At 40.0% G+C, this 27,881-nt stretch overlaps 1 protein-coding gene across 1 annotated transcript; it reads left to right on the top strand.

The window, feature by feature from the left end:
• Positions 1–38: 38 nt before the first annotated feature.
• Positions 39–17,162, top strand: ATP5PB (ATP synthase peripheral stalk-membrane subunit b). The gene is made up of 7 exons (XM_030869016.2): positions 39–173; positions 450–486; positions 4,208–4,353; positions 7,085–7,248; positions 7,637–7,762; positions 12,552–12,731; positions 13,795–17,162. Exons 1-7 carry the CDS (start codon positions 134–136, stop codon positions 13,870–13,872), a joined length of 771 nt encoding a protein of 256 aa, XP_030724876.1. The 5' UTR covers positions 39–133; the 3' UTR covers positions 13,873–17,162.
• Positions 17,163–27,881: the final 10,719 nt, after the last annotated feature.

Genomic DNA, 27,881 nt, shown 5'->3' with positions numbered 1-27,881 from the left:
CGGAAGTTGATGAAAAGGGCACGCTGTTCTCTTCTCGCGAGACTTGTGAGCGACCATCTTGTTTCTGCCCCTGACAGAGTCTCCTGTAGCGGTCACTGGGGCGCGAAGACTGTTGTGTGGGCGGTATCTGACAATGTTGTCCCGGGTGGTACTTTCTGCCGCCACCGCAGCAGGTGAGAGGTACAGACCCTAGTCCAGGCTAGCAGACTGATTGCAAACCAGCGCGTCTAGGGTTACTTGGAGCGGGTGGGAGGAAAGGGGATGAAAGGCGCGGCGGGATTTGGGCCTGCGTGGAGAGTTGATTAGTGCCGCTCAGAAGGAGAGTGTGGGGTCTCGGGGGATAGGAATGGGGGACGCATGGCCTTAGTGATTGGGCTCCGCGGGGACCGAGGAAGGGGCAAACCAGATTTCACGGTGACGTTGCTAACCTGTGCCTTGTGTATTTCTAGCTCCCTCTCTGAAGAACGCAGCCCTCCTCGGTCCAGGGTAAGTGTAAGGGGTGTAATACTCCCTTTTGTCCGTGTTTTATCACCTATTTCACTTCTGGGTAATCTGTTCTTAGCTTTGGGCCGGTAATTACCTTTCTTTAGGTTATTTTGAAACGCTTCAAGTCTCATTCAAACATGTGTGCTCCTGTTACTGCCTGGAGCACCGTTGTGTCACTTAATGTGTTCTAACTAAACTAAAAACTGGTTTTGGTGTCCCCTAAGCCCCGCCCCTCTCCCTTGTGACCTTCAGCTAGGCACAGCTGCGGCATCCCTAGTCGGGGTTACTAGATTGCATACCCTAGGACAAGTTTTGTTAAATAAAACAATGAAGCATATTGTTTTTAATCTGCCTCCCAGATTCCAACTTTTACTGTCAGGTCAGAGAAATTATTCGTCGTTTCAGTAGATATTTATCTTGCCACGCACGTAACCGAACATAAAAAAATGAGTAAGGTTAAGTACCTGCCTTCGTGGACCTCACGCACAGTCTACCAGAGGAGGCAGCTATAAAGTGGTAGTTTACAGTGAGGATTCCACAGCTGAAAGAGGGTACACCGGGCTCCTCCACTTACAAGTGGGACCTTACTGTGGGACCTTAATTTCCCCTTCTGCAAAATAGAATAGTACATTATGGATTGTGAAAATTAAGGGAATTAATTCCTGGGAACCCTAAAAACAGTGCTTGGTACATAGTATGTGCTTAGTAAATATTAGAAGGTGTTACTGATATTTCATAAAACGTCAGTTTTCTTTGGGATTTCTCTTTTTACTTCCAGATTTAGTCCTAAATCTTGAAAAATTTGATAACAATCCTGTAGCTTGAAAAAGTGGCTTTGGTTTATCTGTAATTTTTGTATAAGCAATAAAGTGAGGCTATAATTGGCTGCTTCCAACTTCTCGGAGAAGAAAGATTCCATATAGACAAGTAAATAATTGTAATATAGATAATAAATACATATACAAAATGCAAGGAACATCCTTGATTTCTCTTTCACATTTCGTGTCTAATGCATTAGTAAGGCTCTTTCGCCAGATGATATCCAGACTCTGACCACTTCTTCCACTACTACTGCTACTGGAGTGTGAACCACCATCACGTTTCACCTAGGCTATTTCAGTTGTCTCCTAACTCGTCTCCTTGAATCTATATTCTTGTCCCATTACAGGCCATCCTCACAATAGCCACAGAGATTCTGTCAGTCCCCCCACCCTTCCCCTGCAGAACCCTCTAGAGCTGCCCATCCCACTTGAAATCAAATCCAAACTTACCTTAACACAGAAAGTTCAACATGAGTTGACCCCATCCTACCTCTTGATTTACCTTCTTACATTCTCTTTTAAGCTCATTCTCTAGCCTTACTGGCCTTCTTCCTATTCCTCTGAAAACTGCCAAGCTTATTGTTGCCTCAGGATCTTTGTACTTGCTCTTCTCTCTTTTCCCCAGGTCATTGGCTCAAATGTCATCTGATCTACCAAAAAAGCCTTTCCCTCACTCCATTGCTCCTTAGCCCCTTCCTTCACCTGTTTTTCTTCATGGCACTTACAACTGTCTGAAATTGTGTATGGACCTATACACTCACACTTCCCAAACCCCCACTAGAATGTCAGAGGCTGGGACTTTGTCTGCTTAGTTATACTCCCGGTGCCTAATATAAGCAGAAAGTCAGTAAATGTTTTGTTGAGTGAGTAATTGTCAACCCAAGATTGGAAGGCCTTTATAAAGGATATACTCAAGATGTTCTGAAGGCTGGTTGGTCTTGGCAGTCATTAAGTGAAAGGTATACCAGGCAGAAGGAGCAGCATGAGGGTTTTTTTTTTTTTTTTTTTTTTTTTTGGTTTTTGAAAGCTGTAAGTTCCATATGGCTGGAGAGTAGGAGAATGAAGGAAGATGAGGATATAAAATTTGACAGGTGCTGAATCACGTATGCTGTATTAAGTAGTTTGTTTTCTGTGGGCAGAAGAGAGCCTGTTGAAGAGTTTTAAAGTCAAATTTGCATTTTAAAAACTTTCAAAGCAGGAGGGAGGGGGCTAGGTTCAAGGGGTATTTGAGGAAGAGCCAAGAGAACAGATTTTGGGTTACTTACTTGTTCAGGCAGGAGTAGATGAGGGCTTGAAGTGAGACAGCCAGATAGGGAGAGGATTTGTGTTCCCCTAAAGCAAGTTCTTTAGTGCTATGATTTAAGTCAGTGGTTCTCAACCTGGGGCAGTTTTGCCCTCCAAGGGACTTTTGGCAATGTCTGGAGACATTTTTGGTTGTCACCACTGGGTAGGAGGGGGGATGCTACTGGCATCTGGTGTACAAAGGCCACAGGGATCCTCCTAATTACTCTAAGTGCACAGAACCGCCTTCCACAACAAAGAGTTGTCAGTAGTTCAAAATGTCAATAGTGCTGAGGTTTAGAAACCCTGATTAAAATGAAAGAATCTTGAGCATGATTCTCAGATTTCAAAAGTTGGTGAGGCAACTCAGTACATTGGGAAGCAGAAATAATATTCAAAAGACAGGCAGTGAACAATAATCAATGAAATAATGTAAACTCTTACATTGCAAGGAGATAAGAGAGGGGGGAGGTGAGGGACAAAAACATACTTAGAATTTGAAGGGGATTTAGCTCGACAGCAGATATGAAAAGGCTAGAGGATTTTATTTCATCAGAATCCTATGTACCAGTATGCTGTAACTGCTACAGATACAATCTTAGGCTACTTTAAAGATAAAAATAGTTCGCAGATCCATGATAATAGTACAGTGGTTCAAGCCCAGTGATGGCAATAGCAAGTTCTCAATATGTATTGATATTTGTAGGATGAATGAATTAGTCAAGCTGTATTTCAGTTCAGTATTATGTTCAGTTCTGTATACTTCATTTTTGTAAACAAAACCAGTTTGCTGCTTGTGGACAGTCAGTGAAGGAACTGAGATGTTTAACCCAGATACATGAGTGTTAACTTACATAGAAGAATAATATTAGAACCAATGGATAGAGGTTTCAAGGATGTATGTAGCAGTTCAATTCAAAGGATGATCATAGTTAGAGCTATCCAACACTGAAAAAGCATGTTTCACTTAGTGGTCATTTAGCACCCCAATACAGAGAATATTCAGAAAGGTCAAAGTTCTTGCCATCAGGGAGCTCACAGCACAGTGGACATGTAATAGCTAACCGCTTACATAAAACTTTACCATATGCCAAGCACTATTCTATATACTTTACATTTATTAACTCAGTTAATCCTCACAGCAACCCTCTAAGGTCATATTCTTTGTTCCTACTTTACTTTAGAGAAATCAGAGACTACAAAAGCATAAATTAAAATTTGAACCCAGATAGTCTCGCTGCAGAGTCTATGTTCTTACATAATTCATTGCTAGTAATAGACATATAAAGTGCTAGACAGATGACCCGTGAGACTTAACAGAAGGGATTCTAGTATTGGGTAGAAGGTTACATACAGCTTTAAGTAAGTTGTTTCCCCTTATCACACAGCTAATTCTAGTATTGGGTAGAAGGTTACATACAGCTTTAAGTAAGTTGTTTCCCCTTATCACACAGCTAATTATGGGACCCTAACCTTCCTGTTCTTGGTCTGTTCTGTTCCCATTAAGACAGTGGGAAACAGCCTCAATCCTCATCCCTATTTGTTCTTTTCTACAGTTGTTCATACATTGTGTTCTCTTTAAAGAATAGGCTTTAAATTTGTGTAATTCCTACCTGTAGGGTATTGCAGGCAACAAGGATCTTTCACAAAGGGCAGCCAAGTCTTGCCCCTGTACCACCTCTTCCTGAATATGGAGGAAAAGTTCGTTTTGGGCTGATCCCTGAGGAATTTTTCCAGTTCCTTTATCCTAAAACTGGTGTAACAGGTGAGCATTTGCCCAATGTTTGATAGTATGTTTAGATGGTATGGTTTATGTTAATCTAGCGTTTTAGTGGTCTCTTAACCTCTTCCACGTGTACCAGAAAAATCAAGTCAGTTGTTTTTAAAGTAAAGTGTGGAAGTGATTCAATGTAAGAATTGATATGGTTGCTTTAACTTGTCTTTGGAATAAATTTGTTTGGGATTTTAACTTGATTTTATAACATTGTCTCCATTTCTTGTTACACCAAATTTATTGACTGCCTGCTGTATGCTAGGCACTGTTCTCAGCATACAGTGGTGAACTAAAGTGCCTGCCATCATGAAACATACATTCTTTTGTAGGATAGACAATAAGGAAATGAGTAACTGGGGAATTCCCTGGCGGTCCAGTGGTTAGGACTCGGTGCTTTCACTGCAGGGGCCTGGCTTCCACCCCTGGTCAAGGAACTAAGATCCTGCAAGCCGCACAGAGCGGCCAAAAAAACCAAAATTGAGTAACTGTATAATACATTTTCAGGTAATGATAGAAAGAGCTGTGGATTAAAATAAAGCCAGGTAAGGCAATAGAGACTCTGTGTTGTATGTATAATTACGAAAAAGGAGCTGGGCCATATTAATCAGGGTTTTTTTTTTCCTTTTAAAAAGGCATAGGGACTTCCCTGGTGCCGCAGTCGTTAAGAATCCGCCTGCCAATGCAGGGGACACAGGTTCAAGCCCTAGTCCGGGAAGATCCCACATGCCACAGAGCAACTAAACCCGTGTGCCACAACTACTGAGCCTGTGCTCTGAAGCCTGCACACCTAGAGCCCTGCTCCACAACAACAGAAGCCACCGCAGTGAGAAGCCTGCGTGCCGCAACTAGAGAAAGCCCGCACATAGCAACGAAGACCCAACGCAGCCAAATAAATAAATAAATAATTTTATTTAAAATAAATAAATAAAAAGGCATAAACTGTACTGAAACCTTACATTTTTATAATACTATATGCTTTCACTTTATTTAATCCATACAACAGTTCTATGAAGACTTTCCTTTTTTTTTTTTTTTTGCTGTACGCGGGCCTCTCACTGTTGTGGCCTCTCCCGTTGCGGAGCACAGGCTACGGACACGCAGGCTTAGCGGCCATGGCTCACGGGCCCAGCCGCTCCACGGCATGTGGGATCTTCCCAGACCAGGGCACGAACCCGTGTTCCCTGCATCGGCAGGCGGACTCTCAACCACTGCGCCACCAGGGAAGCCCGAGACTTTCTTTTTTTTAATAAATTTATTTATTTATTTTTGGCTGCGTTGGGTCTTCATTACTGCTTGCAGGCTTTCTCTAGTTGTGGTGAGTGGGGGCTACTCCTTGTTGCGGTGCGCCGGCTTCTCACTGTGGTGGCTTCTCTTGCTGGCAGAGCATGGGCTCGAGGCACACAGGCTCAGTAGTTGTGGCGCACGGGCTTAGTTGTTCCACGGCATGTGGGATCTTCCCGGACCAGGGCTCGAACCAGTGTCCCCTGCGTTGGCAGGTGGATTCTCAACCACTGTGCCACCAGGAAGCCCTATGAAGACATTTTTATTACTCAGAACTAGAAAACAAAGAATTTGCTGAGATTTATTCTCTCTTTAGTGACTGAGTTGGACTTAAACACAGGTTCTACAGTTAAGTTTAGTGTTCTTTCTACTACATGCACTGCCTCTCTTGCTGTTCCCAAATATTGCTATGACCATGAAACATTGAAAACCAAAGTTTTTTTTTTTTTTAATCTCTCCAGGGAGTGGCCTAAGGTAGCATTTCTGTAACTAAAATTGCAGGAAACATTAATTTCCTCAGACCTCCATAGCTGATAAAAATGCTACATATGATAGGCCTTTCTTATCAATTCACATTTAAAATTTATACATTGAAGGCAAATTTTTTAAAAAAAAACTGTTGAAACTTTGTATGGGAAACTGGGTAAAATATATTTGAGAATGTAACCCTTTTATTCTCATAGTACATCCTAACATCCTTTGGTACCTGTATTGCTCAAAAACATTGTAAACTGCTTCCCCAAAGACCTGCTTTGACCTTACCTAGCATCTAATGAGGCATAGAGGAAAATCCTAAAGAAATGTACCTTATGGTTTGTGTCCTTTCAGAATTCATGGCCTGGTTAAAGAAAAAGATGGCTATATTTGAAGCATTATAATAAGACACTACAGGAGTTGAGAATCCTGTTATTTAGTTCTTTTACATACATGCTTCATAGTTGTATCTGTTTTGTTTGCTTATTTTCAGTGTCAGGTTCCTATTCAGTAAATAGGCAAGAGTGGATAAATTTTATTCTGACCAATGTCCCCACTCAATAAATAGTATATTTTGCTGCACAAATTACTTCTGGAAGTAACCTGACATCTTTATAAAATACTTCTGTTTGTTGAGCAATTGTACCAGATACTTAATATACATTATTTCTCAATTTCATCAACCCTATGAGGAAGGTACTATTCCCATATTACAGTTAAGGAAACTAAGCTCAGAGATCATCTATATTGCTCAGTGTTTTATAAGTTGCAGAGTCAGATTTCCATGGGTCCAGATCCTTGTTCTTGCAACCCTACCATACTGGTTCTCATCTAGTGTTCCATCTTTGAATCTGATTATTTAAAATCATTATTAACTTTGCCTTCAACTAATTAAGTACGGAAGTATCTCTGTCTTCCCCTTTTAGACATAGCATATCCATCATAAAATAACTTTTTCTTCTTTTAGGACCCTACGTGCTTGGAACTGGGCTTATCTTATATTTACTCTCCAAAGAAATATATGTGATAACTGCAGAGACCTTCTCTGCCATTTCAGCAATAGGGGTGCTTATCTATGTAATTAAAAAATATGGTGCCTCTATTGGTGAATTTGCTGATAAACTCAATGAGGTAAGAACCATAAACCTTATTTCCCATTTTAGACCGTAGTAGTCGTGTCAAAGCCATCAAGTGATGTTTTTGGTACGAATGATAGGGGCAGAGCATATAGAAATGAATCTAATTATAATGATTTCGGTTATAAGTGTTAATGTTATTACTAACTTGAGATCAAGTTTTAAAAATCTACCAAACTTTCTCCAGCTTTTCCATAGTTTTGTTCATTCAACAAGATACTGCATAGCTATTTTTGGCAACTCTTTTCAAGGATTTGTATAGTTCTCCCTATGTGTGGGTGTTTTCACAAATGAGGGGTATGACTTTGAGGAAGCATAAAATGAAACTTTTTTATTACCCTTGGTACTTTCACTGATCTTTGTTATCAATATCATAATTGCAGCAAAAAATTGCCGAACTGGAAGAAGTGAAACAGGCTTCCATCAGACAAATCCAAGATGCAATTGATCTGGAGAAGTCACATCAGGCACTGGTTCAAAAGCGCCATTACCTTTTTGATGTCCAGAGGGTAGGTTTCAGAACTTTCTAAGGCAAGTGAAGTTACTCATTTGTGTGCATTTAACACAAAAAATTAGAATCTTATGAGGAATAGTTGGATAAGTTGAGCATATTTTGTTTAGAAAAGAGAATATTTGGGTGGGGGTCTAAATAGCAGTTACAGCTATTAACTATACAGTGGACCTATCCAGTAGAAAAATAACTAGAATTATTACTCTAAAACTAGAAAGAGTAAAAAGTATAAAAGGACACATTTTGAGTCCACACAGAGGGAAAATAATTCATTAAGTTATAGCAGATTAAAAAATGGCATTCACTGTAAAATACAGTAGGTGAAATACATGCTGTGCATTTCATACATGCTCACTATAAGAAAGTCTTACTTAACATACTTGCTATAAGAAAATCTGATACCTTACATTCCAGATTCACAAAGCAGATTCAGATGGCCGGAGAGCTTTTTACTATGATCAAAGCATAATTAGATTCTAAAATATTTAGTTTCTAAAACAACTTTAGGAACGTGTTCAAGCATTTTGTTGTTAATTACTTTGAGCCCAGTACTTTATGCCTGATATTTAAAGTGAGATGAGCTTATATTGAAATTTTATGTATAGAAACACCTATGAAATGAAAAATTAGGTGCTAAGGTAAAATAAGTATCTGAAATATTAAGGGTTTGGGCCAGTATTTCCTAGTGTAGTCTCGGTACCATGTGCACCAGTCATCTTTGATGCAAATTTTTGGACCCATTCCAAGACCTGTGAGATTAGAACCTCTGTTAGGAGCTATCCAAGAGTTTGTATTTTTTTTTAAATAGGATCCTGAGAGATTCTTAAGCACATAAATGTTTGAAATCCTCGGAAATTTTTAAAATATCTTTCCGTGCAGATTTAGGTTACAATCTAAATGCTTCCTGCCTCATAGAAACTATGTATGCACAAACAAAATCTGGCTTTTGAAGATGTAGCTTTTTTATAAGATTCAAATGATAGTCATTAAAATTTTTATTTATTTATGAAATACTTAATAGGTATATTTTATATGTGAACACTGGTCAAGGCAAGGTGCTGGGAATACAGCAGAGAGCAAAACAAAGTCTGCCTTCCTGGGGTCTCTCTCCTAGCCAGGGGTTGAGAGAAGGACAGGAGAAAAATAATTAAGCAGATGTGAATGTCAACTGGTATGAAGTACATGTAGAATAATGAACTTATGTTAAAGGAAAAGGGATTTTAGAAGGAGGGAGTTACTGTTTTTATTGGGCAGGCTAGAAAGGCTTCTAATGTGATAATTTGAATAGAGACCTGTCAAAGTGATGGTTCAGGCTGTGTGGATTTCTGAGGAAATAGTATTCCAGGCAGAGGGAAGAACAATTGCAAGGGCCCTAATCCTGGAAGCTTGCTTGGTATAGACAAGGAAAAGTAAGGAAGCCACTGTAGCTGAAGTGGAATGAGTGAGGAGGAAGGTAAAAGGAAGCAAGGCAGGGAGTGGCCAAGGGCTAGGTCATGTAAAGTCTTATAGGCTTCTATGAGAACTTTGACTTGTACTCAGAATGAGAGAGAAAGTCATTGAATCTTTTAGGCAGAGGAGTGATATGATCTTGCTCGTGTTTTGAAGGGCGACTCTGATTGCCTTGTTGAAAGTAGCCTTCAATCTTGTATGCATTGGTTCGAAATGCCAGTGAGTTAGCCAAATAGAGTTGTTAGGTAGACCATTAGATATATGAGTCTGGAGTCACTGGGAAGAATTCCAGACTGGAGATGAGGGAATCATGAGCTTACAAGAGGCACAGCTGTAAGACTGGAACATGAAGGAAAATAACTGGAGGAAACAAGGATTATTTTAATTTGTAGTTGCCCTACTTATGGTCAAGTAGTAAGGGTCTAAGAATTTGGCATAGGATTTAGCAACATGGAGGTTGGTGACCTTGGTAAGGGCTATTTGAGTAAGTTGAAGGAAAAAAAAAATGGAAGAAAAGAAATTGGAGTCTGAGTATAGATCACTGTCAAAATTGTGAAGGAGTTTTACTGTATTGGGCAAAGAAATGACTCAGTAGCTCAGAAGGTAGGATGTAGTAATCAAGAGAGATTTTTTAAAAGATGGAAAGTATAACTACATGTTAGCATCTGATAGAAGTTAGTAGAGAGAGAAAAATTGATGCAAGAAAGGGGTGGGAGTAGGGAGGAATTTGCTGGAGCCATGTCCTTCAGTAGGCCAGAGAGTTTAGAATACACAGGTGGAAGGGTTGGCTTCAAGAGCAGAGACAGTTCAGCCATAGTTAAAGGAAGGCAAAGTATGTGAGTATGGGTCCAGGTAGATTGGTTTATATGGTGGTAGAAGTTTGTGAAGTTCTTTGTTTCCTTTTTCTCAGTGAAATAGGAAGGTAGGTCATTTGTTGAAAAGGAAAGTAGTCAAGGAGATATACTAGAGATTTCAGGAGAAAGAAGAACAGGAGAGTGAATGGACTAAAAAAAAAAAAAAAAAAGTACCTAGAAGTATTAAGGGCCTACTTGAGATTAATATCTGAAGCCTTTATATAAAACAGGCAGACCTATAAGCATTCTCATTACAGACTAGAAGATGACAATATACCTGTCACCATTACTAATTCAATGTTATTCTGGCAGTAGTAGCTGATATTAGAGAAGAGAAAGAAATAAGAAGTATAAAAATTAGAAAACATAAAGTTATCCTTACGTACAGATTACCTGATGATATACCTTAGAAAGCTGAGAGAATCAACGTAACTCTTAAAACCATAAGCAAATTCAGTAAGGTATTTGGGTACAAAATTAATATCTAATAAAATCAGTAGCCTTCTGTATATAAATATCAGTTAGAAAATATAAGAGAAAAAGGTAAACCATTTAGGAAGAGATACCTAGGAGTAACTTAACTAGAAATAGAGTCTTTTTACTTTAAAAAATGTGAAATGCTTGTGAGGTATAAGGTTCTGAGAACCTAGACTCAATAATATAAGGATATCAAATTCTCCCTACTTTAATCTCTAAATTTTACACATTCCTAGAAAGAAAATACTAATAGACTAGGAGTAGGGGGTGTTGGGACTTGAACAAATTGATTATTACTAGAAAAAGTAAAAAAATATTCAGGAGTATTCTGAAAAAGAGAAGTAGTGAACAGTCCTACCAAATATTAAAGCTCAAAATTGTAAAGGAACTTTAAATAAATAGCTTGGCACACTACATGAATAGAAAGTCAGATTGGCACAGCACTTGAGAGAGGGTCTAGAGATAGACCTAAACTCATAAGGTAGTTTAGATCGGTGGCATTTTCATCTTAGAGGGGAAAGACAGACGGGTATCTTTGTAGGTACAGAGTTGTTTTCCTACTTTTTGCCTTATACCAAAACAAATTTAAGATGAATTAAAGATCTTTAGATAAGAAATGAAACCATAAAAGTAGAAAAAGAGAACATGAAAAACAATACAATACCCTTGGAATGGCAAAGCCTTTCTAATAAAGACAACAAAATGCAGAAACTTGTGTGGTGACGTATGTTAACTAGACCCATTGTGGTGATCATTTCACAATATATACAAATACCGAATCATTGTGTTTGTATGCCTGAAATTAATGTAATATTGTATGTCAGTTATACTTCAATTTTTAAAAATCCAGGAACTATAAGAGAAAAAATTAAGTTGATCTCATTAAAAATTTAAGTTTTACATGTAGAAGTTACCATAAACAAAGTTAAGAGACAAACTAGGAAGAACACATGCATTCCATATGACACAAAAGGGTAGTTACCTTAGGATAGACCAACATCCCAGTAGAAAACTAGGTGTAGGACATGCACAATTTATAAAGATGTAAGTAAATGTAAATGGCTTCTAAATATGTAAATTTTCTCCTTAGAGAATGACAATTAAAATTGATATTTTTTCTGCTTATCAGAATAGTCGAGAGTAAAACGTTTTATAAACACCATTGGCCAGGGTTTAGAGTAACAAGCATTTGTGTTGCTGGTGAGAGTATGAAGCAGTACAACTTTTCTGTGGAATTGGACAGTGTTAATCACAAGTTACAATGGATCTTTAAGAGCCTGGGCTTTGTAGCCTGACTCCTTGTAGTCAGGTCTTGGCTTCACAGTTCATTTGCTCTATAACCTTGGACAAATTCCTTAGCATCTGCCTCTGTTTCTTCCTCACTGTAAAATGAGTATAATAATAGTAACTATCCCATGGTGTGATTTTAAGATTTAATTGAATTGACACACAGTGTTTAGAACATAGTAGGTACTCAACAGTTATTAGCTATTATTTGACCCAGCAAGTATTCACACATAAGTGCAAAGACACATACAATATACGCAGCAGCATTATTTGTTAAAGAATTAGAAGCAACCTAATCTATTAATAGAGCTTAAATAAATTATGGATTATGAGACACCAAAATAGTAGAATCCAATGTAACTTTTAAAATTAAGGTGGGTCTTTGTGTCATAATCAGTAAAAGTGATGTTTGTGTGTGTACATATACCTATGTTTTGTTTATTAAATATTTCTGGGAGAGAATACAAGAAATAGAGGAAGATGGTAGCCTATGGAGGGGCTGGAGGAGACTTATTTTTTACTGCATATACTTTTAAATATATTTTTACTATATGCTGTTAGAATTTTTCTACCACATGCATGTGTTACCTATTCATATTAAACAAATGAATTTTGCATAAAATACAGGTAATGATGGGTATTCTAATGGGCAGAATCCTCAGAATGGAAGTGATCCTTTAACTGTGCAAACAGTTTTCATCACTTCTTAATTTTCTTCAGAATAACATTGCCATGGCTTTGGAAGTTGCTTACCGGGAACGACTGCATAGAGTATACAAGGAGGTAAAGAATCGCCTGGACTATCACATCTCTGTGCAGAATATGACACGTCAGAAGGAACAAGAGCACATGATAAACTGGGTGGAGAAGAACGTGGTACAGAGCATCTCTGCGCAGCAGGTACATGATGTTTTGAAGCTTCTGGAGTTGTATTGATATCTCTGACAGGATAAAAATAGCTGGTAAGGAGTCTTTAGCCTAGAGACATTGGGGTGGTCCTGGTTCACTTTTCTGGTTAGTGGTAACCTAGAAGATGCTGTACAACTGCCTTGGTAGGTTGCCTCCCTCCTCAAAGTTTGGCTTCCAAAGAGTCTCTCACCTCATGGATCAAGAGGAGTGGAAAGATGGTTGAGAACACTCGTTGAACAGACGTATGTTCAAGTTCCAACATTTGGGAAATATTAAGCAACATATTTCATTTCTCTGTAAAACAGAGGCTGGACAAGTCTTCTTCTGAGCCTCTTCCATTTTCTGAATAATTCCATGATTTCCATTCCATGCCATTTCCTCTTCCCAGCCACTTAATTCATTGGTCTTGAACAGAAATGTTTTCTATTTTTTACCTAAATGTGATTTCCTTTTTAAATTTTATGTTCTTTATTTACTTTTGACTTTATTTCTTCTTTCCTAGATTTATAGTATACTTAGGCATTTCTGATCATTTTCTGCATAACCATGCAGGACTAGAAAAACAGGGTCTGTCAACATTTAATGCCTTGGGTTTTTTAAAATAAACTGTCTTTTACATAAAAGTTATATACTTATTTAAGAAACTTGAAAAGACAAAAGTATACAAAAGAGACTAAAAGTTATTTTTATTCTTTCTTAACATTTCTCTATTACTAATGTTTGTTAGGTTGGTCTTTTTTAAGCAGCTGTTAGCTGTAAAACCTAACATCAGTGGCACATGGTTACAGGAGTATCTAGCTTCAACCTCTAAACAGGTTTCACTGATGAAAGCTATGAGCCAGGGGACTTTAAATTCCCTCCATTTGCTTAAAATAAATTTTGCATCTCCCCCATGTTAAATAATTAAATAATTTTTTTAGTCTATCATATTAAGCCAGTAATCCATCTTGAGATTCCGAGGAACCTCTTATAGGAGGTATCCTTTAGAATTACAGTGTTTATACCCTTCCATGATTTGAAAGGTTCTAACCAGCTTTCTCTTTCCTTATCACAGGAGAAGGAGACAATTGCCAAGTGCATTGCAGATCTAAAGCTGCTTGCAAAGAAGGCTCAAGCACAGCCAGTTCTGTAAATGCATCTGTCCCAATTGAGACAGCTAGAAACAGTTGACTGACTAAATGGAAACTAGTCTATGTGACAAAATCTTTCTGTATTGCTCTATACTGAAGTTAGTTTCCCTTTCCTAAAAATGAAAAGTTTGAGTTTCATGTAATGAGAGAATTAAAACAATCTATTGGCCAGGAGGATGTTTCTCTCATCCTTCTTGCTCTGCATTTTGAGTTGTTCCATGATCACTTTTGAATAAGCAGTTTGCTTTGAATAAAGTTTGGTACCTGACTAAAAATTGTCAAGTTAGAGTTTAAATTTGAATTAATTCAGTCATCTTACAATAAAGTGACGGTTGAAACAAAGTTTTTCAAGATGCATAATTTTCTGAAATGTTATTTCAACATTTATTATACGGGTAAAATTAAAGATGTCATTGAGCTGATAATATTGTTTATAAGACTTAGTGGTAAGCTATTTCTTGCTGACAGGTTATGGAGAATTTAAAACTTCAGTATTCTTAAAATAACTAAAGGAAATCTTGTATATCAAATTATATCATTGACTTTATTTTCATTTTAGTAGTATGTCAACAGAAAATATTATGGACTCAATGTGTCATAAAATCACTCTGAAGAATCCAGCAGATAGTTAGAAGATTCTGCCCTTCCATTGGTTTGTCTATATTTAATTCTCCCATACTTGTATAAGGATTTACTTGTAAACAGATGGATAACTTACATAATAGGAAATATTTGAAAATACGTACCATATGGATAATTGCCATATTCATTGACTTCCTAAGGTTTTAATTATATAACAATCATTTAAGTCAGTATTTATTTGTTTATTGATGGCTAATGTATTCATCTTATATAGAAATGAGACTGATAATCATTATTAAGATGTTACTTAAAGGAGATTTTGATAGGGTCAGCAGAGGTGTTCCAAATTATTCATTAAACAAAGAATTGCCGTGCTAAGCACAATCCTGCACTGGTCATACAGATAAAAAGTTCCTACCTCAGGGAGTTAAATATCTACTGGAAAGGCAGTAAGAATATGTGATACAGTACAGATTTTAGGTGTTTTGAGAGTGTAATGACAAGCACCATTTTAGGTAGTCTCAATAACCTCAGCAGTTTCCTTGTACATAGCTGTATCAGTCAGCATTCAGTCAGAGAAGCAGAGCTACTAGGATATATGTTTATAGGTAAGGGATTTGACTTTATGCTGTCACGGGAGCTGGTTAAGCCATCTCTGTAAGCTCTTAATCTTTGTTTCTGATGAAGGAGCTTGACGTGCATGGAGCAGGCATTTAAGAAGGGAAGGTGGATGTGAGATGGGAGCGGGTAGGAACAAGTAGAAATAACAAGCACGGACTGAAACCCTTGTCAGTTTTTATTACCTCAGATCTTCATGGTATGATTGTCCTGCAAAACCCCAAGCCTTTCCTCACACACCTGGTCCAAAGGTTAGAGAAGCTGAAGGATGACCCAGAGAAGGGTTGGGAAGTTATAGGCCCAGCTACAATTGGTGAGTTAACAGATTAGCACCAGTATGTATAAGCCACAAAGTTGCTTCTTTGCATTCGCAAAGGCAGCTAGGCTAGGCATGAGGCTGTCAAAGTCCTCTGGCCAGTCACTTCATAATGAGAACAGTTTCATCTGGGTCTCCTCATAAGGCTGTCAGATCCAAGCAGAGACTGACAGTGTGCCCCATAGTCCCCAGAACCAGGGAACCAGGTGAATGACATCCTGTACTCACAGCAACAATTACAACATGTTTGTATGGATAGCCAACACGATGCTCTGACACCTGGACTTTACTGTTGCAGCCAGCTGTAGAGCATATGCTGCTCCTTTTGGACAAGGATGTGCTGGAGGAGTTTGCTTACCTGTGCCCAAGGAGCATGGTATCACAACCCAAAGTGAAGCCAGTCAGGAATGAAAAGGAGGTAATAAGCTGAGCAGGTTTCCTAGAGGGGAAACGCCAGACTACAGCCCCAAATCTTTACCTTCAGAATACCAGAAATTCATTTCTATGTGGTGGATGTGGTTTGGTATGTACAAATTGGCTGCATGGTAATTGGTTGTGCAGTCTCAAGAGTATCACAGTTATATTTTAAATGTATGGTATGAAAAAGTTCAATTGATTTGAAGTATTTTCGTATTAGCAAAAGAAATGGATTACATTTGTCAATGATAAAAGGGAAATGTTGGGTTCTTTTGTCATAAATTTTGTAATGACCGTAAAAATAATTTCTAATCCATGATAACTAATAAGAATCTGAAGATCATTCCATCAAGTGGTCAGTTAACTAATTCACTGGCTATTCTTAGCATCATTCATGGTGGAATAACCAGATATCTTTCCTGATCTGCTGAAATACGAAGTAGACAGTATCACCTGTGATGTAATCTAGCCAGACGTATTTAACCTGAATCTCTCAGGACTTAAGATGTAAATTCCAGTTTCCAGGAAATGCAGGAGATAGAGGGACATTATAAATGACACCAGGGGAAGTAATTAAATTAGGGATTATGCTTCCATTTATTGGGTCATAGTGTTTTTCATTAAAATTTTTAATGTTCTCTGTTAAGGTCCTGTACCTTTTTTTGTAAGATTTATTCTAAAGACTTTCTATTCTTTATTAAGATTATAAAACGTACCTGGCTTAAAAGTAAATGTTCTGTTTGTTGGAGTAAGAAAATTAAGATTCAGATTCCTGCAACTTTGTTGCTGAGGTTAAATGCAATTAAGATGCAAAATGCTGTAACATTTGCTTCCAGTAATGGTAGACTAGGTAATTCAGACCAACTCTCCTACTGAAGAAATTTTTCGCATCTGGTGAAATATAAAACATATCTTAAAAATATTAAAGCACCGGATGGCCCTAGAGATTGTCATACTGAGTGAAATAAGTCAGACAAAGACAAATATCATATGATATCGCTTATATGTGGAATCTAAAAAAATGGTACAAATGAACCTATTTACAAAACAGAAATAGAGTCACAGATGCAGAAAACAAACTTATGGTTACCCAGGGGGAAAGTGTGGGGGAGAGGGGGGGATAAATTGGGAGGTTGGGATTGACATACACACACTACTATATATAAAATAGATAACTAATAAGAACCTACTATGTAGCATGGGGAACTCTACTCAATACTTTGTAATGGCCTATATGAGAAAAGAACCTAAAACGAGTGGCTATATGTATATGTATAACTGATTCACTGCTGTACACTTGAAGCTAAAAACACTGTAAATCAACTATACTCCATTAAAAATTTAAAAATCTCTGCCTAACCTAGAAGTTTTGTAATTTTAGCTCCCACAGGTAAGGATATGTTACATAATTTGTAGATGGTGTGAAATAAAGAGTTTAAGACTTTTTTGTTTTTCATATGAATTCCCAATTGTTTCAGCACAGTCTACTAAAAAGATTATCTTCCCCCCCCAAAAAAAAATAGAATAAAATAAAATAGATAATAAGAACATACTGTATGGCACAGGGAACTCTACTCACTTCTCCATAATGACCTATATGGGAATAGAATCTAAAAAAGAGGAGACATATGTATATGTATAACTGATTCACTTTGCTGTACAGCAGAAACTAACAACATTGGGAATCATCTATACTCCAGTAAAAATTAAAAAATGTTAAAGCACCAAGAGATCATGAGAAATCATCAGATCAAGAACTGAGAGAGAGTGGAAATTCAGAGAGGTGAGGTTAGCCCTCAGGACCATTTTTGTCCTGGGAGCATTTGCCCATCTGAAAGATATGGCTAAGACACTTAGTCATGTTTTTGGTCGCTTCACAGGGCTAGAGGAACAAAAGATGGAGTTCAGGACCCATCAAGAATAGAGACCCTAGTAAACCACCACTGCCTACCACCACCACTACCATTCGCACAGTCAGCTGCACTCTAGGAATAAAGATGAAGACAAATAACCAGCCCTTGGGAGTTCCCTGGTGGCCTAGAGGTTAGGATTCCGGGCCTTCACTGCTGTGGCGTGGGTTCAACCCCTGGTTGGGGAACTGAGATCCTGCAAGCTGTGGGGCGTGGCCAAAAATAAATAAATAAATAAATAACCAGTCCTTAATGAACAGTGTCCTGCTGTGAACAGATGACCCAGTAAAAACTCAAGCCCCGAACTTGGATTAAGGTGATCACAGATTGCTGGTGCCCCCAGGTGGCTGGCAAAAGCAATAAAAGAAACCTTGTTTGGAGGAAGATAACATGATTCTAGACTTGCACTCCAATCACTACATTACGTTGTGTTAAGACTCCATCTTAGCAGGCTGGAGAGAGACTCTCCTGCTGGCCTTGAAGAATCAAACTGCCAGGTTGTGAACTGCCTGTGGACAGGACCACATGGCAGGGAACTGCAGGCAGCTTCTAGGACCTGAAGACAGACTCTAGCTGACAACCAGGGCCCTCAGTTATACAGCTGAAAGAAAATTTATTTGTCCAGCAAATAGGGGAAGTGGATTTTCCCCAGTCAAGCCTCTGATGAAACCAAGGCCCCAGCTAATACCTGAACTGTAGCCCGGTGAGACCCTGAAACAGAAAACCCTATTAAGCTGTGTCCCAGCCTCTAACCCACAGAAACTGTGAGAAAAGAAATGTGTACTGTTTTAACCATTTATACTTGTGATAATTTGTTATACTGTGATAGAAAACTGATACAGCAAGGATCCCTACCATTTCCATGCAGCATGATTTTTCCTGATTCACCCACTGTGGGTTCCCTTTCAGGGGGTCCAATCCAATTTCCCACTTTGGTGCAGGCTTTAGACTTGGTTTCCTGACCTCATACAAGGCCTTCAGACCCAATCTTCAGGTCACAAAAAATTGGTGGCTATTCCCAGAGCAAACCTTAGCTTCAGGTCTCACTCAACTCTCTCTTTCTGATCTTTGAGGATTTCCAACATCTAGTTCAGCCATGCATTTTTTTTTATCAATTTATTTTATTTTATTCATTTTTATTTTTAGCTATGTTGGGTCTTCGTTGCTGTACACGGGCTTTCTATAGTTGCAGTGAGCGGGGGATACTCTTCGTTGCAGTGCACGGTCTTTTCATTGTGGTGGCTTCTCTTGTTGCGGACCACAGGCTCTAGGCGCATGGGCTTCAGTAGTTGTGGTGCTCAGGCTCAGTAGTTGTGGCACACAGGCTTAGTTGCTCCACAGCATGTGGGATCTTCCTGGACCAGGGATCGAACCCATGTCCCTTGCATTGGCAGGCAGATTCTTAACTACTGCGCCACCAGGGAAGTCCCCAGCCATGCATTTTTAAATTATGGTGTTTCAAATGTTTTATCCAGGATTTGCTGGTGTTCTTTAACGAGAGGATCTCTTTAAAAGATCTAATCTGCTGTAGGTCTAGGGATTTCCATTCACTCTTTAACCCACTGAAGTCTGACTCCCCACCACTACTACACCCCAAGCTGCTTTAGCAAAAGAGATCAGGATCTCTTCATTTCCAAATTCAATCAACTCTTTCCAGTCCTCATCTTACTCAGCCTCTCTCTCAGCAGCACCTGGCACTGTTGGCCACAGCTATTCCTTCCTTCTTTTCCTCCCTGGCTTCTAGTAGCATATGTGTGCTATTACTGCTGTCACTGTTTCCTTGCAATTTCCTTAGCTGACTCCACTTTTTCTGCCTTCCTGTTAAATAGTGGTATTCCTCAGAGTTCTAAGAATGTTTTATTCTCATTCCACAAACTGTACCTGGATGATCTTATCCATCCCCATGGCTTCTATTGATACTATCACGTGTATGCTGACGGCTTCCTAATCTATACCTCACATCTATTAGGCAGGGTAGGTTAGGTTAAGTGAGGTAAGAATCTATCCCAAAATCTCAGTAGTGTAACATGAAAAAGTTTATTTCTTGCTCACACAGAATCCACTGCAGGTCCAGGTGACCCTCCAGAGAAACTATCCTCCATACGGTGACTCAGTGATTCAGCTTTAGAGCTTGCAACCTCACCTTCTCATCACAAAATCTCCATAATCACCCTGAAGGGGAAGGGGTCAGAGGAGGTCTTCCTTAAGCAATTAAATGCTTCAACTAAAAGGGAAATACATCACTTTCATTCATAGACCATTAGCCAGAGCTTATCACATGGCACTACTAAACCACAAATGAGGCTCGGAGGCCAGGAGGAGAGGAGCTCTGGTTAGGGTTGAGAACTAGTACTCCCTACCACACAAATCTAGATCTCTTTCATGAGCCCCCAACCTGTGCAACCAACATCCCTCTCGACATCTCTACCTGAATGCTCCGTAGGCACCCTAGACTCAGTGTGTCCAAAAGTAAACTCATTATATATGCCCAATCCTACACCCCCCTTCTGTATTCTCACCATCAGCTGGTGATCCAAGGCAGAAACCTGGGAGTTATCTTGAGCTCCTCTCTCCCCCTTACCTTCCTCTCACAACTGAAAAAAGACTAGATTCATCATCTTTTTGCCCTACCTCCTCTTCCCCACAGCCTGTGCCTCTAATCAGATCATCCCTGTTTCTCACCTAGAACTCTGCCATACTAAAGGACTCCCTGCCCACTCTCTGTCCCACTGCCCCTCACCAGTCCCTCCTACACTCTGTTGCCCAAACCCAAATGTAATCATGTTACATCCTTCAGCACTGTCTCCATTGCCTCTAAGGTGAGGTTTGTTTAGGGTCCTCCAGCATGTGAGCTTGTCCTTCCTCTACAGGCTTTCTCTTTCCATTCCCCATCCCCACCCACCCTCATTCCCTGTAGCACCAGTGACGGTGAAATACTTGCATTTCCCTGAACATCACAAACATGACAAAGCATGTGTTTGCTCAGGCTGTTCCTCTGCCTGGAATATGCTTCCTTCCTCTGTCTGCCTACAAAATGTGATTCATCTTTCAAGATGCAACTCAAACATCATTTTTTCTATGATGATTTTCTTGACACCCACCCTCTCTCCTTTTTTTTTTTTTTTTAAGAGAGAAGGCTTGAATTTTTTTTTTTTAAAGAAGATATTGGGGGTACGAGTTTATTAATTAATTTATTTATTTTTGCTGTGTTGGATCTTCGTTTCTGTGCGAGGGCTTTCTCCAGTTGTGGCAAGCGGGGGCCACTCTTCATCGCGGTGCGCGGGCCTCTCACTGTCGCGGCCTCTCTTGCTGCGGAGCATAAGCTCCAGACACGCAGGCTCAGTAGTTGTGGCTCACGGGCCTAGTTGCTCCGCGGCCTGTGAGATCCTCCCAGACCAGGGCTCGAACCCGTGTCCCCTGCATTAGCAGGCAGATTCTCAACCACTGCGCCACCAGGGAAGCCCCACTCTCCCTCCTTATTGTGCAACCTGAGCCCTTTCTCTTTGAGTCCCACTCCATCCTGTATGTCTGACACAGCATCTACAACATTTCATTACACTTACTCCCGAACTTAACAGTATGTTTGGGTCATAGTAGGTGCTCAGTAAATGTCTGATTAATTAATCCTCACTCTAGGTCTGGAACTACGCTGTTTCCTTCTCTGGCTGCTCTTCCTCCTTCTGCCCTTTGGAGATATCTCTGATCATAGTCTTCGACTTTTTATCCTCCCTTGTTTTTTCTACCACGCTCCTAAACATCTCTCAAGTTCATTTACATTTCTTTGTCTCTCCACTGCTACCTACCACCCTAGTCCAAGTTACTATTATCCCTCAACTGGATCGCTGTAATAATCTCTTAACCAGTCTTGTCATATCTATTCTGGCTCCCTTCCAATTTATTCTCACCCCCCCCACACCCCCAGTTTTCGTGATTGTTTAGAAAGCAAGTCTGATCACATCACCCTTGTTTAAATACCTTCAGTGCAGATAAGCCCACCTCTCTTGTCATAAAGACAAAAGCTCTCAGGGAACGGGCCCCCACCTGGTTCTTAAACTGAATCCCCATCATACTCCATACCCACCCCAGCACCCCAGCATCACCTCACACACTTCCTTGCTCTTTCACGCCAGCCTTTTTTTCAGGGGGCACGGGGGGACACTTCCTGCCCTCCTTTCTTGCACAGAGCTTTTGAATTTCAATGTTCTCTTCCCTTTGATCGTTACTACCACCACCAGCACCACCCACCCCCATCTTGGCCTAGTGGAACTCCAGCTCACAAAAGATTTTGGCTTATTCTCTTCCAGGAAGCTGTCCCTCGTTCCCTGTATCATAGGCATATACAGCCAGGGATCCTGCACAAAAGGCTGTTTTTTTGCCCACCATTATGTCCTCAGAACGTAGAACTCAGTACATGGCACATAGTAAACGTTCAGTAAGCAATTTTGGAGTGAATGAACAAATGAATTCTCTTGGCCACTGAGATTCAAACACTTGGAGTAATCATGGACTCATTCTGCTATTTCATTCCCTGTATCCAGGTCCCAAGTCTTAGAAATTCCAATCTTATTATACCTGTGGATGCCTCCCCATTCCTGATGCTCCCGCCCTTATTAAATACCTGAGATATTGCCATACTCCTCCAGCTTATTTCCTTGTCTCTTTCTTTACCCACAATTTATCTTATTTGATGTGATATAATCTTCCTTAAAGGCCATGTTTATCATATTATACCCCAGTTCAAAAACCTTTAGTTGTTTGTCATTAATGCTTAAAATATATTTTTTGCTTGGATTTAAAGACCTCCACAATATGTCTCAAATCTATCTATGCAACTATTTTCCATGTCTCACCCTTTACCAAGGCCCCACTCTTGAACCATGCTGATATCCCAGAAATCCATCACTCAACGCCCAGCAACCAATCCTGGGCTTGGGCATTTCCTCACGCAGTCCCTTTCTTCTCCCCCATCCACCCTCCAGGTCTCCCTGCACACAGTCCTGCCTGATTCTGCCAGCTCTGCCAGCCCTTCCCTTCTTCCAGGCCTGCGAGTTGCTCTGCCCTCGGCCTGAAACTGTCTTCCCCAGGAGGTTCTTTGCCCGGCCAGCTCGTTCTCATCCTCTGGTTCTCAGGGTAAATATCACTCCTTGGACAGGCCTTCCCTGGTCATCCATTTTATCTAAAGATGTTCTCCCATCATTTACTCTCCGGCATGGCCCTTTGCTTCTTTCCTTCATGGCCCGTAACACATCCGTGATTAATCTGTTGTTTTCTTGTTTGTCGTTGCTCTTCTCAATTAGGCGGTAGGCCCCATGAGGAGCTTTTCTGCCTTCGCTCTGAAATACCCACAGCACTTAGCCCACTGCATGGCCCACTGTGTTTATTTAATAAGCATATTTATTAATATTATTTTATCGATAAATGTTTACAAGGTAAATGATTCGCCTTCCCTTTGAAGAGATCTCCATGATCTTAAAACACTTAAAAGTCTGTCCAGCCCTCACTAAACTCTTAACACCATTTGCTCTTTGTTTTTCTTTATCAAGAGCATTTCCCTGGCTAGAATGAGTGGGACTATGACATGCTTGATGACAATGATAATGTCACACCACTGTGACCCCTACTATATCTGGCATGGTGGTCACATATTCAATAAATACTTAATTAGAAATAAACTTATCTCCCTGTGTTCTGGCATTCATGTGTCAAAAGATACAAAAGCAGCTCTCTGCTTATGGAATTAAAAAAATACAGTGTTGGCCACAAAGAGGATGTCTGCCCTGGAGTTTAGACAAGATCTTTGTGACACACAGCTTGGTGTAGCAGTGCCAGTGGCAGTGGCAGTGGCAGTAATCACTATTGCATCATTCTGAAAACTAGGGGTGGTAACAGAAGCAGCAGGTGAAAAGTTCAGTCTTAGACAATGACATCTTAGGACCAGACTTTTTCTTAAAAGGTAAACGTGTTTACTCCATGCTTTTAATCTAGACGAAATAATCACCAAAAGAAAATGCTACCTAATTTATAGTGGTTTCTGTAACTTTTTTCTTTTTAACTTTATTTGATGGAGGAAGGGTTGCATTTGAATGACTGAATTTAGTTGGCAGATTTTATGACAGTCAGTAAGGTTCACCAATGCTGGACAAAATATGAAAAAGTATACATATATAGCACTGTTTCTATTTTAATTTATACTTCTATCAAATGTTTGGAGTGTCGTTTTCAAAGGGAATGTGTTTCCTGCTTTTTTTGGCCTGGATCTGTAAGTAACTATTTCCCTGCGGCATCATGTGATGGTTTTGTCTTTCAGGGTGGGGGACCGAGCTTTTGTTTCAGATGGCTGTGCTAACATTTCTTTGGGATGGTTGTAAATTCAGAGCCACTCATGGGAAGGTTAAGATTTTATGGAAACCTATGATCCTCCCCTCTTCCACCTCCCCAGTGATATAGTCTAGTAAAAGTTCATAGGATATGTTTATACTATGTTTAGTGTAAAACGTGTATTTCAATATTTTAAAAATACTATATAAATATTTTACAGTGCTCTACAAAGAACACCGTTGACTTTTATATTAAAAAAGGAGCAAAAAGTGCTGGAAAAATTGTCGCCACTGTTGATTCTGCCATGGATGACGGACTTTCTATTCTCATGGCTCAGAATTCTCATCAAATTTCCCTGTTGGCACCTTTCTTGTTATCTTAGATTACATGCTCTTAAAAAGTTTGTTTGATTGTAAGGCACTTGATAATGTTGCTGTTGCTGTTCTAACTGGTACATGGCAATGAGGTGTCCTCCTCCCAATCCTCTCTATGTCCAAGGACTTAGAAACTGATTCACTTTGGAGAGCTGAGCAATTAAACACAAATGATCAATGGCATTTATTGTCTAACTAAATTACCTTAGAATACGGTAGATATAGCAGAGCCAAAAAGTCTTATCATGGGTTTGCCTAAGTATAAAGTAAAATTGTGGGCTCCTAAAATTTTTTGTTATTTGGTTTTGTTTAAATAAAAGTGGGAATAATTTTTATCAACAAACAGGAAACTGTAAACGCAAGCTATAGTACATAGCTATAACAGAAAGACCTATCACCACTAAAAGGCTTAAAGAAATTTTCAGTAAGATAGGAAAATGTTTATGGTAAAAATCATAGTAAAAAAAACAAAACAAAACAAGGAGATATGAAAAAGTATCTCAACTAGCTTTTTAAAAATGCATGAAGTACAACACAAAGGAAATACACTAAAATATTAACGATAGGTAGTGGAAGTTTGAGTGATTTTACTTTTCTGCTTTTAGGTACTTAATACTTTTTAGTATAAATAAATGAGGGAAATACAGAAAGCTGAACGTAATAGAACTATAGCTTAGATAAGGGCATTTTCACACTCGAAAATATAATGTGTGAACAAAATAGAAGTGTCTGATGCAGCCTAGAGGAAGGACCTTCAAGCACAAGTTAGTCGGTTTATCCAGCGCTGCCAGGGAAGAGTGAAGCAAATGCATTAGACCTAGATGGCACTCAGTGTTAAAATCAGCCATTCTGCTTCTATCATACTTCAGTTCGATGTTCATCAAGCAAAATTATGGTTTTAATTGGCTTTCTCATACATTTTGATAGAATGCACTGGTTATACCAACTTGTTTCTTATGTTATTCTAGTTCACACAGCAGTCTCCTGTGAGTTGGTTGGTGTGAGTCAGTTCTGGAGCAATCAGTCAATTCTTGGTGCCCTGATATGATCAAATTTATGAACCTGCAAAGCTGAGGACTGCCTGCTGAGCTACAGTACTCACACTGTAAAGTATGTGACCACTGATCTCACTAGAACACCCACCCACCACTTGCCTCTCTCCCACATTACGGCTCTAATTTTAAGATCACAGTCTCAGAATTGGCCACTCTGCTGCGTCTCCTTTCCAAGCTTTCTAAGAGGCACCTTTTTTAATTCTCAGGAGAAAGCAACATGGGAAGTAATATTTCCAAACTTGAACCAAACAATAGTAAGTCCAGGACAGAACCCATTACCTGCCTCACTGCTGAGTTAAAAGGGACAGGAATCACTAGAAACTGCTGAAGGGCTGTAATGAGACATTTCCGAAGTTGGAAAAATCAGATTTTACCATGATGCAGGGTCTAATGCCAAGAAGAGTGAAAAGGGGAGCAAGGAAGAATTATCTGATCCTCCAAATTTGAGGAAAGGGTATCTCTGTGCTCAATATTAGACCATCTGGGTAGTTTACGAGACTCTGGCTCCCTTCCTTAACTGCTATTCTACTTGTGGCATAAGTATTAGAAAAGCTCACTAAGGCTGCCTTTGGCTAGCCACTGTTAATAGCTTTCCTGAAAAACAAATGAACAAAAAAAGGCAGCTATTCCCAAGGTCAGATTCCCCAGGACTTTGGCAAATGCTAGTTCTGGGTTTCACTTTTGGTTCTTTACCCCCTGGCCTTGAAATTCTCTGCTTAAGTCCCAGGAAGCATTTGTCCCTAGGGTCTTATTAAAATCTTTAAGGGAGCATCCTGCAATGTCTTTATCAAAGGGACATATGGGGCTGCAGAAATACTAGGCTCTTCTTTCATTTGTGTAGCTGATTTTTGTTTAAATTCCTGATCTAGTTTTCACGTTAAAGTACACAATGTTCTCTCCTTTTGAGGAGCTGTAGCCCTGTCGTTAGTCTCCACTGGTTGCTTGGATAAGGTGGGATATGTGGGTGCCCTAAAGCTGGAGAGAGACGTGGCAGATGCACTAATGCCCTTCGTGTTCTCTCAAAGACAGACAAAGCACCCACTCCACGGCAGCCCCGGCAGTGACCTCTGCACCCTGCTTCTCTGGCCACCCCGAGTAAGCAAGCATCCTCCCACCCGTTTCCTCTCATACCGCATGATATTTGACTTTGCGTTGAATGCTTTGCCTTATGGACTTGGGGAGGGAGGTCTGAGGAGAAGGGACCAGAAACAGAGGAGGAACTAAATCAGTTTTTTTACCTTCAGAGTGTGTTTCTTAACCTGGGGTCCCCCAAGCCTCGAGAGACTCATGAATTCCCTAAGCTTATAGATAAAATTTGCTCTGTGCAGTCCTGTGAACATTTTTAAGGGGGAAGAGAGCCACAGCTTTTATTGAGCCCTCAAATGGATCTGGAACCCCAAAGCCAAAAGTTGAAAACCCGGGGGTGAGATTGAAAGTTAATTAACCACTGTGAAAGCTATTTCAGGGATTTACCCATAGGTGGGAAAGGTTACCCTCTGGTCTTTAGGAAAGGTCTTCAAAAAGCCCAGCGGGTCATCTGCTCATTTTCTTTGCCACAACAGCAAAGAATATTTGGTCTTAACCTTTCTTGGCGGGGTTCTACTGACACTGCTGCTGATGGCCCTTGTCTTCCTCATCATAAAGAGCTACAGAAAATGTAAGTCTCCAAGAGCTGCGACAGCCCTTCTTTTTCTGTCTCCGAGAATAGAGTTAGCTTTAAGGGGGAGTAAAATTTGCATAGCCCACCCTCTCTACAGACCGAGGACTCAAATCCCTTTACTTCTCTCCTGGCCACTCCAACCCTCCACCCCGCCCACCTCCAACACCTCCCCACCACCCCATCCCTTCACCCAAGATTGAAGAAAGCAGCTTCCAATTCCTCCAGGCCCCATTGGTGAGACTTGTCCCTCTTCTTCCTGGCACTTGTGGCAGGTCACTCCAGTCCCCGGGCCCTGGATCCCCTCTCAGTTCCTCCAGCCGAGGTAAGACGACCACGCTGTTTCCTGGATATGGAGGCCTGCTGCCAGGGGAATTTCCTTCTATCGACTAGAGTAGTGTTATTTCTCTGGACACTGGGCAAGTGATTCTTTGAAAGGCTCTTCTGATCTCTTTAAGTTGTTTCTAAATGTCACTTGCTTCTAAGAGACACCTTCCTCCAAATTGAACTCACTCATTCCTCCTCCTTCTTCCTGTGTAGTTTTCACCCCCAGAGGAAGCACTTACCTATGCCAACATGACTTTCAAAATCTCGAAAGAAAAGAGCAATCACCTGACCGTGAACCATTCTGCAGACTCGGACTCGTTGTCTACGCTCAAATTAAAGTGACAAACTCACCTTGCCTTTCCAGTGAGGCGTGAGTCCCATTCCTCTCATCTCAGCTCCATTGTCTTCATACATCACTTTCCCTTTTAACAAATTTT

The sequence above is a fragment of the Globicephala melas genome, chromosome 1 (genome assembly GCF_963455315.2).
Source record: "Globicephala melas chromosome 1, mGloMel1.2, whole genome shotgun sequence".
Classification (NCBI taxonomy): Eukaryota; Metazoa; Chordata; class Mammalia; order Artiodactyla; family Delphinidae; genus Globicephala; species Globicephala melas.
The sequence above is the reverse complement of the archived record's forward strand: the minus strand, read 5'-3'. Positions and strand labels throughout refer to the sequence as shown.

Excerpts from the sequence above, each read along its gene's own strand:
- ATP5PB (XM_030869016.2), top strand. The coding sequence starts at position 134 with ATGTTGTCCCGGGTGGTACTTTCTGCCGCCACCGCAGCAG. Across the intron at positions 487-4,207 it reads GCAGCCCTCCTCGGTCCAGG|GGTATTGCAGGCAACAAGGA; the intron begins GTAAGTGTAAGG and ends TCCTACCTGTAG. Across the intron at positions 4,354-7,084 it reads TCCTAAAACTGGTGTAACAG|GACCCTACGTGCTTGGAACT; the intron begins GTGAGCATTTGC and ends TTCTTCTTTTAG.